General features: G+C 43.4%; 1 protein-coding gene across 1 annotated transcript in view; it reads right to left on the reverse strand.

Annotated features, from left to right (window-relative positions):
• Nucleotides 1-1,817: 1,817 nt before the first annotated feature.
• The window catches only part of prdm6 (PR domain containing 6), a 217,966-nt gene continuing 204,929 nt past the window's right edge, over nucleotides 1,818-14,854 (reverse strand). The window contains exon 8 of the mRNA XM_048527784.1: nucleotides 1,818-2,547. Within this exon, the coding sequence (XP_048383741.1) occupies nucleotides 2,433-2,547 (115 nt within the window). The 3' untranslated portion in view covers nucleotides 1,818-2,432. The remainder of the gene's footprint in view (nucleotides 2,548-14,854) is intronic.

Here is a 14,854-nt window from a genome sequence, read left to right on the forward strand (position 1 = left end):
AGTGGCACATTGTTTACGTCATGTATTTAGCATTTGCATCCAATAGGGTATGGAACTATGATCGATTGTTAATGGGTAATTGAGTAGCATCCAAAATTCTGAATGACTAGCCTGTAGTTATTAATTCCTGGCACCAATCAACTTATTAAAAAAGACTTATTAACAAATAAAGCACGGTATGATACATTATAGTTTGCAATTCCCGTAAACAAAAATAAAATTGCCTATGAGAAATTGTTTGCAAAAAGCAGAAGTATAAAGTTTTAGCCTTGATCATTTTTATAGTGGTTATGATGTAGTAAGGATATACCACAATAGGACAGTTACTAGTTGCAAAAGAATGAAGAACTTTCTTGTCTTTCAAAACATAATTCCTACTATATGCTTACTATAGAAAAAGCATAACATTAGTACTTTTTATGTTGAATGTCAAAATTCATCCTTTTTTTTGGCTTCCTTTTAAGCTCTTGCTACCAAGAGACTTGCTGTCAAAATCCAAAAATATACAAATTGAGTAAAGCAAAATTGCATTGTCACAAATGTTTCTTTCTTCATTTGAAGTAAACTTCAAAAAAAAATCAGAAATATCATGACAGCCATCAAAGGATCTAAACACAGTGACATTGCCCCGTGGTATAATAAAAAAAACCCTCCTGGCTTTTGTTCCCATGTGAAGTGCTTTCAATGATACCTGATTGCTCAACAGTCATGCATAACTAAGTGTTCTGAATGTCAATCTTTTGGCTAGTGTTTTGCTGCTTCAATGATGGAAGTACCTTTTAACACAATTTTATGCACAAGATTTAGAATATAACTAATCGTGGTTATTGTATTGAGTGAGATTCCGTTATTATTGGGTTTTTTTGGCTTTAAGTGTTTGATATTAGTCATTCATTGTGTCTAGAAGTAAATGGAAATGTGAGGTGCAATATTTAGGAGTATGTGCTGGATGTTTAACACCTATTGATACATTAGTAATTGTTGCATTTTTCTCTGTGGCTTACTGTAGTAATAAAATCAATGAAAACTTGTGTGTGAATAAAATGGTGAGCAATATAGTTAATAAACAATATTTGCTCTGTGCAGAGGATGACTTTTAAACATGTCAACATTCTAAATATATTATTCAACAGCTAGACATATTTTCCGAAGGTGCATTTGTGCTGCAAGGGGAGGACTAGAACACCAATGCTATTTGAATGAAGTGACAGAATCATGAAGCTTCTCTCACACCAAGTGTATTATGCATTCTTTGAGTTACAGATATACCAGAATGACCAGTGTGACTCACTTTTTCCAGACACACAAGCAACGACTTCTGTACTGGGAGCAGACTCATACCAGTCACATCATTGACCAAACTTCATTCACTTTAGGTTGATTTCAGCATTGTAATGGAAGTCACACAACATGAAAGTGTAGATAGACCCTTTTGCTTGGAACATATTAGATACTATGAATTCAGTGTTGTCTTTACTCTGCCATTTAAGTGTTCTGGTTCCAAATTGCTAACTTAACAAGTGTTAGACACATTTTCATTAGTTTTACATAAAGTTTGGTGCTCAAAAGTAATAGATGTGTTTAGAAGAATTAATCGTGCAGGATAATGTAATCAAAAAAGGCATTTCACCCATAAACCAAACACAGGCTGAATTATTATTCTGCCAGACAATTTATGGCCAAATGTTTGTTCGAACTTACATATGTGCCTCTGATATAGTGGTTCTGCTGGCAGACAGGTTGGCAGCTGTCCTACAGCAATACATTTTCACTAAATGTTGCTTTGATGCGGTTTTACACTTTGAATGTCTGATCAGTAAAATAGGAAGATTGTTTTATTTTTGAAAGGTGTAGAATACTGAACAATGCAGAGAGCCCTAATTGGACAAGCAAAATATATTGAACGTACCTCTGTTTGTATTTCACAATGAATCTTGAACTCTTTAATTCAAAATGCAAAGTTTTGCTTTTCATGTTAACATGTAGACATTACCACTGGAAAAATGGAGAAAGAATGTGTTCCTCAAGTCATGCTTAAAAAGGTGCAATAAAACAATGTGCATTCTTAGTCACAACTGTGGATTGCTGAACCCACTAATTAATATTTCTTTCTAGCTTTGGTATTAAATATCAGTTAAAAGGTTCTTAGAAATTCTGGGCATAAGAATCTATGCAAGTCTCCTAATTTTTGACTTTGTCCATTGAAATGATTCGTGTCTCTAATCATAAATAAATAATCCTTTTTTTCTGGTCGCCTTTTCTCTCTCCCCATGCCAAGATCAATATCTTTAAACATCTTACTTATTTTATTACTGCTTTTGGTTTTCTGGGGCTGATTGAAAGTTGCTCAGAGGAAATCTTTGGTTTTGCTTAAGTGTCCATGACATTTAATCATGACTTTCCTTGCAGTTTAATTCCAGCCAGTCAATCAGTTAATCCACTTCAATTGATTCGGTGCTCTCTGTTATTGGCTTGCATTCATTGGGCATCCGCTGGTGCCGACTCAGCTGTGTGGCTTGTGTGAAGCTCCGATCGCACTTCTCGCACCTGTGGAGGCAATGATAAAATTGAGACAGGGAGCTGCGCATAAAAGGTGACGGGCATATTCTCACCTCGACTAATCTGAACAGACACTTAAAAGTGGTTGCAGATTTTACAAGGCTCCCGGGGTCTAATTGGAGGCTACTCCCCACCCTTGATTCAAGTGACGGAACAAGGTCTGTTTGATTCAGAACAGAGGAATCTGTCAATAGACAGGGAGGAAGGTGATTTCTCATGAGATGCCTGTCCTGTTGTGGCCCTGATCACTGTCAGTTCAAATAGATAAAGAACAAAAAGAGATTTTCAGGAGCATGCCATCAAAGGAGCAGGCTGTCGGATGCTCAAGAGCCCTAGGAGAAATTGATGACAGGCTAAATCTCACCTTTCAGTAATTCAAAATCACATGGAAGGAGCTGTAAAAGGGCACATCAGCCTCAGCAAAATAGCCTCAATGCTTAAATATAGAATGTTGCTACAGATATCTTGAAAGACTTCTTTTGATTTTGAGATTTTTTTCAGCAACATTCAAGAATGTTTCATTGCTGAAAACTATAATATAAAATCTCAGTTTTTCACACAATTCTAACATTGGCTGCAAGCTGCCAATAAAATTCCTTTTCTTTAAAGCTTGTGCTTTCTGAAGAACTGCTGTGTGCCTGTGTTTGTTGTTTGTATACAAATATCAAGTAATTACCCAAATATTATGTTCTTTACTGTAAAAGCAGAGGGTGGTAAGTGAATGGTGGAATTGGCTAAGGTTTGTCAATATTTTTAAAAGGTCTACAAATCACCTTAGTTAATAGGTTACAAAGGCTTGTGCTTAAAATAAGAAAATGGGAAATGAGTTAATCGTGTGCTGCATGTCTGTGTGATTGCTGGGTGCATTTTGTGTCAACTGAAGTCAAAGAGCATACTTTACACCTGCGCCAATCCTTTCTCCCACTAAAGTATATATAAAATCAGAATAATGTTGGTTATTGACAAATTCTATATTGCATTATACAGGAGCAAAACCTCACCGAGATATTCTGATGAGCCAAGGTCATGCAATTCCATGGAAAGGTTATTTAAAACACCAATTCTCTACAATCCCTTTTTTTAAAACAAAATGACTAGAAGCCCCAATGTATCTTTTTAAATATTTATCAACCACATCATTCTACCTTGTCAATAAATACATCAATCTCTAGTATAGTTAGAAATAAATTGTATTTACCTATTAAACCAATAGGTACTATCCAGCTTCAATCTTACATCTGGTAGCAAATTGCATAGTTTATTAGGTTTAATCTAAAACTAGTTCCAACTGAATTTCCTTTGCTTTCATAATGCATTATGTAAATCAAAATTCAGCAGGGATTAGACATATAAGTAATAAATTCGGTAGAGAATTTAAGGAAACTTTCTTTCCCCAAGTGGAAATATTCAAATCATTGGCATACATACATTTAAGGGGCAGTTACATAAACACATGAGCAGGAAAGTATTAGAGGAATACTAAGATAAGCTTAGGTGAATAAGGGTGAGAGGAGGTTCATATGGATGATGAGCTTTGGCACAGATGTGTTAAATTGAATGGATTTTTTCTTTGCTGCAATACAATGCATTTTGCAATTTGTTCTGTCATCTCCAGTGGGATGTTATCACACATTACCCTCGCTTCCCTTGTCAGTAATTTGTTGCAATCTTTCCCTCTGGGAAACCCTCTCCTCCACTCTCAACATCTCCCTACACTTCTAGGACACCTTCCATGCAATCCCATGTAGAAGGTGCAACATGTGCCTGTTTATCCCTCCCCTCCTCACTACCCAACGCTCCAGACACACCTTCCAAGTGAAGCAGAAATTTACCGGCATGTTACTCAAATTTAGTCCACTGTATTCATTGCTCACAATGTGGTCTCTTCTGCACTGGGGGTATGAAATGCAGACTGGGTGGCCCCTTTGTGGAAGACCTGCATTCTGTCCATAAAAATGACCCCGAGCTTCCTGTTGCCTGTCACTTACACACACCATTATGTTCCCTGGCCAATATTTCTCTCTCGGAGCCATGGCAGTGCTCTAGCAAGGCGAGGCTCAAAGTGGGAAAACAGCATCTCATTTTCCATTTGGGGAACCTGCATCTTTCAGCGCTCAATATCCAGTTTAATAACTGTGGACACAGAAAGTGCTTTAGAAACTCAGGAGATCTCAGAGTATCTGTGGAAAGAAAGCAGATCCAGTGATTCTTCTTCTGAAGTTCTTTGTTCTGCGTTTTTGCCTTTTTTAATTTTAATTTTGTTACCAGTCAGTATTTACTTTCCATCCCTATTTGCCTGAGGAGGTGGTAGTGAAGTACGTTCTTTTACTGCTGCAGATGATAATGCTGTTAGGGCTGGCGTTCCAGGATTTTAACCCAGTGACACTGAAGCCTGGATAGTGAGAGGCTTGAAGTGGAATTTTCAGACGATGGTGTTCCTATGTGTCTACTTCCTTGGTCTTTCGATAGGGTGGCAGTCATGGGGTTTCATAGGTATTGTCTAAGGGCCTCGTAAGTGGTACACACTGCTGTGACTGAGTGTCGATTGTGGATTCCGTGAATGCTTGTGAATGTTGTGTCAGTTAACCAGTCTGCTTTATCCTGATGGTGTGAAGCTTCTGGAGTGCTGTTGCAGCTGCACTTATCCAGGTAAGTTGGGGGTATTCCATCACACTCCTGACTTGTATCTAGTAGATAGTGAGCAGGCTTTGGGAGTCAGAGAGTGAGATACCTAGCTTCCTATATCCTTTAAAATAAATGACATCTTGTGGTGACGTATTATTAATGACGATAAATTCAAAACTGAGTTTCCCGGTCTACGAACCTTTCATCATTACATAAACAGGCATGGGATATCCTTGCCTTTAGTTTCTTCAAACCTACAACCATCAAAAACTAAGGTCCTAAAAGATGGATTTACCTGATGTTGACTCCTGAGTATCAACAATTTCCATAGTTAGAAGAGCAGGAAAGAGGATAGGATCTGTTTTACTGGGCCTCAAACTCAATTCCGGTGCCTAGAGTAAAGGTATGGTTAACCCTTTACTGCTCAGATGCCATTTGAATGAACTGCTTCCTAACAATTCCACAGAGAGGCTGCATCACTCCTTCTATGAGACTTTATTCCATGGCCTCTTTTCATAATGCCCCAGTCTTTCTAGTGCATTTCTGAAAATTTGGCCAGCGTTATATGAATGCCTTGTAAATGAAGCAGCAGGAATGTTTGCAATATCACTTTCTTAGTTAAATGCTGATGACCAATGTCAAGACAATATGGTACTGTGCTCTGCCCCCTCAAAACTGGGTGAACAGGCAGTTTCTAGATTTCTTGAAGGTAGGCTGAACATGGTCAAGATATCAAAGTGTGGAGCTAGATGAACACAGCAGGCCAAGCAGCATCTCAGGAGCACAAAAGCTGAAGTTTCGGGCCTAGGCCCTTCATCAGAAAATGGGGATGGGGAGAGGGAACTGGAATAAATAGGGAGAGAGGAGGAGGCGGACCGAAGATGGAGAGAAAACAAGATAGGTAGAGAAATGGAGGTGCGGCTTGAGGTGGGAGGAAGGGATGGGTGAGAGGAAGAGGGAAGCAGAGGCAGGCTGGGCTGGTTTTGGGATGCAGTGGGGGGAGAGAACGAGCTGGGCTGGTTAAGTGGTGCAGTGCGGGGAGGGGAAGAACAGCCCAGCTCCTTCCCTCCCCCCACTGCATCCCAAAACCAGCCCAGCCTGTCTCTACTTCCCTAACCTGTTCTTCCTCTCACCCATCCCTTCCGCCCACCTCAAGCCGCACCTCCATTTCTCTATCTTGTTTTCTCTCCATCTTTGGTCTGCCTCCCGCTCTCCCCATCCCCCTCTCTGATGAAGGGTCTAGGCCCGAAACGTCAGCTTTTGTGCTCCTGAGATGCTGCTTGGCCTGCTGTGTTCATCCAGCTCCACACTTTGTTATCTTGGATTCTCCGGCATCTGCAGTTCCCATTATCACTGAACATGGTCAAGTTTGTTTAACTGACACCAGGTCCTGGCAGAAGTCAGTCTGGACCAACAGAAAAAGAAATCTTAGTGCATTCATATGTCATTCACTTTGAAAAGGTGGGTGGAGCAATGTTCGTTCATTTTGAACTTCGGTGCATTTGTACAGATTTAAATCTATGTAAACATTTTACTTCCGAGATCATAAAATCAGCAGTGCTTATGGAAATCCATAACCAAAAATGATATGGTTGATTGTATATTTGTTCTCTGTTAAAGATGGCTGGCCAAGATGTTGACCTATCCTCTCAAGGTCCCACTATATATTTCTGACATTATTGTTTTTATGATAGATTACAAAGCAATTCAAATACTTATGTATTTTCTTCTTCAGCAACTTACAAAGGAGGTGCCTTCGTAAATCAGAATGACTGAGTTTCTCTCCATCAGCTTTTGTATACAGAGAAAATCATGAACAGTTGCTTACCGAAAAATTGCTCCATGAAGGCCATGAGTGATGTAAGAGGATGGTCGTGGAATAAAATCTCATAGAAGGAGTGATGCAGCCTCTCTGTGGAATTGTTAGGAAGCAGTTCATTCAAATGGCATCTGAGCAGTAAAGGGTTAACCATACTTTTACTCTAGGCACCGGAATTGAGTTTGTGTTTTAGAAGTTGGTGTTAGAAATTGATTACGTGGTACTGGGACTTTGATTCTATAGGGTTTATAAAGGGTTCCTCTGTTATGCTATTTAATTAGTTATGTTTAATTAAAATTGTTAAAGATCACTTTGCAGAGTATTGACATGGTGGCAATGATGTTGGACTCATAGAACCAGACAGAAGCAGCGAGGAACATCCAAAGTGAAACTCACCAGCTGTACAATGTTACACATGAAGCCTAGGCTTGTCTAAACATCAGAAGTGCCTTAAATACATGGAGAAGCTTAGCGGCAACAGGAAGCAGTGAACAACGGATGTCAACACCCAACTCAACACCAGACTAACTAAAGTCTGGGCAAATGCTGAAAAAACAGTGCAAGAGAAACTCCACAGTGATGAAATTGGCAAGAGACATGGACAAAACTAATTATGTACGGTGAGTAAAAGGTATATCATAGATCGGAGAACTTGAGGATGGGAGGAAGTAAGCACTCAGAAAATTCAACATTGGCAAGTACGCCATGAAACAGAACATGATCAAAGCCATTAAGGAACCACTGGGGCAAACACAACCCAGTCAGATTAGCAGAGAGCCAAGAAGGAAACCGTATCTCAGCCGTTTCAGCATGGAAAGTTAAATCCATTTATTAATCCACATAACATACAGGACACAGATTCAGGTTCTTGATGAGACCATCGTCTTGAAGTTTATTAATAGTGCTAACCATTTACAGAGCATATCAGATTTTTGCACATATACTCTGGTATTAATATTTACTGATGCTACTGCATAGCTGACTGACACTAAAACTGACTCCACTACACAAAGAGAGATTGAAGGTGAAACAGATACTTTTATACAAGAGCATCACGTGCTGTTTTGTCATTTAATTTGCCATGCCTTAAAAGGTACAGGCCAGACTCCGTTGTAATGCATCCCATAAACCACTCTTTTCTCTGCAAGGTACTGTAATTAGATCAGACAGTTGGATTTCATACAGCCTCCCACATGACTATATATCCATTCAGGTGCCTACTTACTTGGTTGGAACACCTCATATCCTTTACCCTATTTAGACCAATACTAACAGCTATGCCACCCATTCTCAGCTCCTCAATCCCTCCCGTTCTCCCATTCCGGGACAGGCAACTCTCAGTAGGGCAGGAAGGGGCTATAATGGTGGCAGGTGCCCACTATCACACCCTCATCCTTGATGAGGAGAGAATCCTGCCTCTTGCAGCAGACTGGAACGACTCCTGTAGGAATGTCAAGAAATCCCTGAACCACCAACTAATTAAATAGCAGTATTCATTCCACTACAGCTCTCACATTAACGTCGCTGTCAGTATCGCTCATTACACGCCACTTCTCATCATTGCCTACAATGCCTTCTCTCCTTTGTGGCTGACAGGTGCCAGCAGGATATCGATGACATTTGCTTCACCAGAAACCGCCTCCATAACTTCTAAAAAAACATGCATGTGGGAGCCTCAGAGAAAGCATCAGTAAGGATGCCTAGTGCACCTGCCACCAGCTCTGACATTTACAGCTGGCTGGGATAGTCAGTGTCAGAAAGTTTGGAAGCACAAGCTGATGAGCATGTCACTGTGACAACTCTGCATCTGACAAAGGAAGAAACACTGCAGAGACCAGAAACGTGCTCAGCCCCAGGCAGGAGGATGTTGCTGTGTCAGTAGTCAGGGACCTTTATCCACATGCACAGGGAGGGACAGGAGTAGCAGTTTGCTACATGGGACTGAATGGCCTCATTGCCCAGTAACTGCAGCAGTGCAGTGAGTCATGTGAGTGTCTATCTGCCTCCCTGGACAGTCTGGCAGCTGCCTTGAACAGCCAGGTCCAGTAGCCTCGTGGGTTGCAGGAGAGGCACACGCCCCTCCACCCAAGCCATATGCTCTCAGGACTGAAAGCATAGTGACAAGGTGATGGGGAGCCTGACATACACTCCCAGTGCCCCTTCCTCACAAAGAGACACCCAGCTGGAGGAGGAACCACACACAAAGGCGGCTTACCATTTCTCTCAGGACACTTCGGAGATGGCCAGGCCTTACATTTTGTAAGCCTTTGGCAAACCGGCAAACCTTGGACATTTAAGCCAAAGGGATGGTCCACTTGCCACCAGCAAGGCAACCCTGGACATAGAATATAGGATATTCCCAAATGGGCAAGGGGCCAGAAGGAGGTCATTGTAGACAAGGGAACTAATGAAACAGGATAAGAAAAGGACAAAATTCTGAGGAGACAGTACAGAAAGTTAGGCAGGAATTTAAAAAAGGAGGTCCTCGTGAGTCATAATATCTGAATTATTCCCAATGCCATGAGCCAGCGAAGGCAGGAATAGGAGGATAAGGCAGATGAATCCATGGCTGAGGGGCTGGTGCAGGGCTGAAGGATTCACATATTTAGTTCATTAGGATCTCTTCTGGGGTAGAAGTGAGGATGGATTGCACCTGAATTGGAAGGGGACTAATATACTTGTGAAGAAGATTTGCTAGAGCTGCTTAGGAGGATTTAACCTATTGGGGTGGGGTGTGCACTCACAGAGATAGTGAGGAAAGAGATCAGTCTGTGACTGATACAGTTGGGAAAGGGAGTAAATCAAACAGTCAGGGCAGGCAGGAACAAAGCAGAGAATGAGGTAGGAATGATAAATTAAACTGCATTTATGGGACTGGGATATCACAACTATTACAGACACCTGGCTCAGGAATGGACAGAACTGGCAGCTTAATCTTCCAGGGTATAGATGCTAGAGGAAAGATAGGAAGGGGAGCAAGAGAAGAGAGGGAGTGGTGGTGTTTTTGGTTAGGGATAACATTATGTCTGTACTTAGGGAGGACATTCCTGGAAATGCATCCAGGGATGATATGTGAGTGGAATTAAGAAAGGGATGATCACCTTATTGGGATGGTACTACAGACCCCACTACTCAATAGTCAGCGGGAAATTGTGAAACATACTTATAAGGAGATCTCAGTTATCTGTAAGAATAATATGGTGGTTATGGTAGGGGATTTTAACTTTCCAAGCATAGACTGGGACTGTCATAGTGTTGAGGGCTTGGATGGAGAGGAATTTGTTAAGTGTGTGCAAGGAAATTTTCTGATTCAGCATGGGGATGTACCTACCAGAGAAGGTGCCAAACTGGAGTTACTCTTGGGCAGGTGACTGAGATGTCATTGGGGGAGTAGTCTGAGGCCACTGATGTTGCCCCACCCACTGCCAACGTCATCCCACCCACATCATCCCACCCACCGCCAGCGTCGCCCCACCCACCACCGACACTGCTGACAGCATCACTAACTCCACCCCCCCCACCCAGCTCTGACCCAGCTCCAGCTCTACACCAAACCCCAACTCTGCTGGGTCTTCACCGTCCCCCTCAGCCCTCCCCCCTCACTGAGGGCAAATGGTCAGTCCTCAGGAAAGGACTCACCTTCATTCCCCTGCCCCCACACAACAATGAATTCTGTACACGTCTGGATGTTGAATTCTTTTTCTGCCTGCTTTCTGCTTCCGTGCCTACTTCTTTAGCCGGGAGTCAACACCCCCTCTACAGACCCCTTCTCCCACCTCCAACACATGCCATCCTCCTGGACGCCAGCCCTAGGCCTCCTGCCCTCCCTCAACATCTTACATCTTCAATGGCCATTGAGACTGATTGCCTCAACCTCTCCAACCCTCTCATTCACTCGAACCCCTCCCCCATGGAATGTGCAACCATCCACTCCCTCTGCTCCAACTCCAACTTCACTATCAAACCCACGGATAAGGGGACAGCGCAGTAGTGGTATGCCGCACTGACTTTTACATTGCCGAGGCCAGGCGCCAATTCTCTGACACCTCCTCCTACTGCCCCCTCCATCATGAACCCATCTCTGACCACCAGAACATCATCTCTCAGACCATCCGTAACCTCATCACCTCGGATAACCTCCTGCCCACTGACTCCAACCTCATCATTCCCCAACCCCACACTACCCGTTTCTATAATCCTTCCGAAAATCCATAAACCTGACTGCCCTAGCCGACCCATTGTCTCTGCCTGCTCCTGCCCCACTGATCTTATCTCCACTAATATTGACTCTGTTTTCTACCCCCCCACCCCTCCCTGATCCAGGAACTCCCCACCTGCGCCTGGGACACACCCCACGCCCTCCACCTCTTCCAACACCTACAATTCCCTGGCCCCTAACACCTCATCTTCACTATAGGCATCCAGTCCCTACACACTTGCATTCCTCATATGGACAGCCTAAAATATTCTGCTTCTTCCTCTCCTGCAGGCCCAACCAGTCTCCCTCCACCAACACCCTCATCTGCTTAGCTGAACTCGTCCTTACTCTTAACAACTTCTCCTTCAACTCCTTCCACTTCTTACAGATTAAGAGGGTAGCCATGGGAACCCCCATGGGCCCGAGATATGCCTGCTTCTTTATAGGATACATGGAACGGTCCTCTCCTGCTACTATACTGGCACTACACCCCACCTCTTCCTGCACTACATTGATGACTGTATCGGCACTATCTCGTGCTCAAACGAGGAGTTTGAACGATTCACCAACTTTATCAACACCTTTCACTCCAACCTCAAATTCACCTGGATCATCTCTCATATCTCTCTCTCCTTCCTGGACCTCTCTATCTCCATTTCCGATGACTGCCTCAAAACTGGCATCTATTTCAGCCCCACCAACTCCCACAGCTACCTAGACTACACCTACTTTCACCCACCTTCCTGCAAGAATGCGATCCCGTACTCCCAATTCTTCCGCCACCGCCGCGTCTGCTCCCAAGATGGGGTTTTCCGATCCTGAACATTCCAGATAACATCTTGTTTCAAGGACCGCTACAGTGGTTGAAAATGCTCTCGACCGCATTTCTTGCATTTCCTGCACCTCTGTCCTCACAACCCCTGCCCCCAACAAAAACAAAGAAAGAAATCCCCTTGTCTTCACATTTCATCCCACCAACCTCCGCATCTAATGTATCATTCTCCACCACCTAAAATCTGACCCCACAACCAAAGATATATTTCCCAACGCACCCCTACCTGCCTTCTGTAGGGATCGCTCTCTCTGCAACTCCTTCGTCTGCTCCTCACACCCACCATCCCTACCACCCCCAGCACCTTTCCCTGCGACTGCAGGTGCTATACCTGCCCCTATACGTACCCCTCTTGCCTCCATCCAAGGCACCAAATAAACCTTTCACATCAGACAGAGGTACAACTGCACATATGCTCATGTGGTCTATTGCATCCTTTGTTCCCAATGTGGCCTCTTCTACATCAGTGAGACCAAACAGTGGCTCAGAGACCACTTTGAGGAGCACCCGCACTCTGTTCGCGACAAACAACCACACCTTCCAGTCACAAGCTGCTCCCCCTTTCAGTCATGAACCACAAACCACAAACCATGAACTGCTTCCCACTCCCAGAGATCCACTCCCTGGAATGGATCTCCCTCCTGGGTCTCCTCCAGTGTCACAATGACGCCACCCAGAAACTGGAGGACCAGCACCTCATATTCCACCTCAGGAGCCTACAACCCAACGGTCTAAATGTGGATTTTACCAGTTTCAAAATCTCCCCACCCCTGGCCTGATCCCATGACCAACCGTCCCTCTGATCCCCGCCTTCTTATCCTGACACAACCTGTCCATCTTCTCTCCCACCTATCCGCTTCTCCGATCTCACTGACCAAACCCCACCACTGCCTACCTCACTCATCTATCACCATCCCACCTACCTTCCCCAGTCCCACACCTCCCTCTCACAATTTATTTCTGAGCTGTCTTCCCACTCCCCCATTTCTAAAGAAGGGTCCTGACCTGAAGCACCAATTTTCCTGCTCCTCTGATGCTACCTGACCTACTGTTCCTCCAGCTCCACACTTATCTCTAGTTCTAAAATAGTGATGGAGAAAGATAGACTGGATCTGAAAGTTAAAGTTCTAAATTGGAGGAAAGCCAATTTTTGACAGTATTAGGAAAGATCTTTCAAAAGTTGATGAGGGGGGTGGATGTTCACAGGTAAAGGGACAGCTGGAAAATGGGAAGCCTTCAAAAATGAGATAACGAGAGTCCAGAGACAATATGTTCCTGTTAGGGTGAAGGGCATGGCTGGTAGGTGCATGGAATGCCGGATGACTAGAGAAATTGAGGCTTTAGTCAAGAATAAGTAGGAAACATACATCAGGTGTAGACAGCAGAGATCAAGGCAATCCCTAAAAGAGTATAAAAACAGCAGGACGGCAAAACGATGGACATGAGATCGTTTTGGCAAATACGGTTAAGGAGAATCCAAAGGGAAGCTGCTAATACATTAAGGACAAAAGGGTAATTAGGGAAAGATTAGCGCCCCTTAAAGATCAGCAAGGCTGCCTATGTGTGGAACCACAGGAGATGTGAGAGATACGAAATTAGTATTTTATATCAGTGTTTACTGTGGAGAAGGATATGGGTGATGGAGAATGTGACCAACTAAACAGTGACATCTTGAAAACTGTCCATATTACAGAGGAGTTGTTACTGGACAACTTGAAACGCATAAAGGCAGATAAATCACAGAACCTGATCAGGAGTACCCTAGAACTCTGTGGGAAGCTAGGGAAGTGATTTCGGGGCCCCTTGCTGAGATATTTGTATAATCAAAACCTCTCAGGTGAGGTGACTGGAGGTTGGCTAACGTGGTGCCACTATTTAAGAAAGGTGGTAAGAAAAAGACAGGGAGCTATAGTCCAGTGAGCCCAGCATCATTAGTGGGCGAGATGTTGGAGGGAATCCTGAGGAAAGTCAAGAACTGATTTGGGATAGTCAACATGGTTTTGTGCATGAAAAGATGTGTCTCACTAACATGAGCGAGGTTTTTGAAGTAACAAAGAGGATTGATGAGAGCAGAGCAACGGACATAATCTATATGGACTTCAGTAAGGCGTTCGACAATGTTCTTTATGGTAGACTGGTCAGCGAGATTTGATCACACAGAATAAAGGGAGGGTTAGCTACTTGGATATAGAACTGGCTCAAAAGGTAGAAGACAGAGGGTACTGGTGGAGGAACAAAAACTGAAGTTGCTGAAAAAGCTCAGCTGGTCTGGCAACATCTGCGAAGAAAAATCAGAGTTAATGTTTCAGGTCTGGTGACCCTGCCTCAGAAATGTGGTGGTGAAGGGTTGTTTTTCAGACTGGAGGCCTGTGACCAGAGGTGTGCCACAAGGATCAGTGCTTTTCATCATTTATATAAATTAATTGGACGTGAACATAGGCGGTATGATAACTAAGTTTGCAGATTACACCTAAATTGGAGTTGTAGTGGACAGCAAAGAAACATACCTCTGACTACAATGGGATCTTGATCAGATGGGCCAATGGGCTGAGGAGTGGCAGGTGGAGTTTATTTAGATAAATGTGAGGTGCTGCATTTTGGAAAGGCATATCAGGGCAGGATTTATACTGTTAATGGTAAGGTCCTGGGAAGTGTTTCTGAACAAAGAGACCTTGCAGTGCAGGTGCATAGTTCCTTGAAAGTGGAGTCCCAAGTAGACAGGATAGTGAAGAAGGCATTTGGTATGCTTGCTTTTATTGGTCAGTAACATTGAGCACAGGAGTTGGGAAGATCATGTTGCAGCTGTACCGGACATTGGTGA

Source organism: Stegostoma tigrinum, chromosome 3 (assembly GCF_030684315.1).
Source record: "Stegostoma tigrinum isolate sSteTig4 chromosome 3, sSteTig4.hap1, whole genome shotgun sequence".
Lineage (NCBI taxonomy): Eukaryota > Metazoa > Chordata > Chondrichthyes > Orectolobiformes > Stegostomatidae > Stegostoma > Stegostoma tigrinum.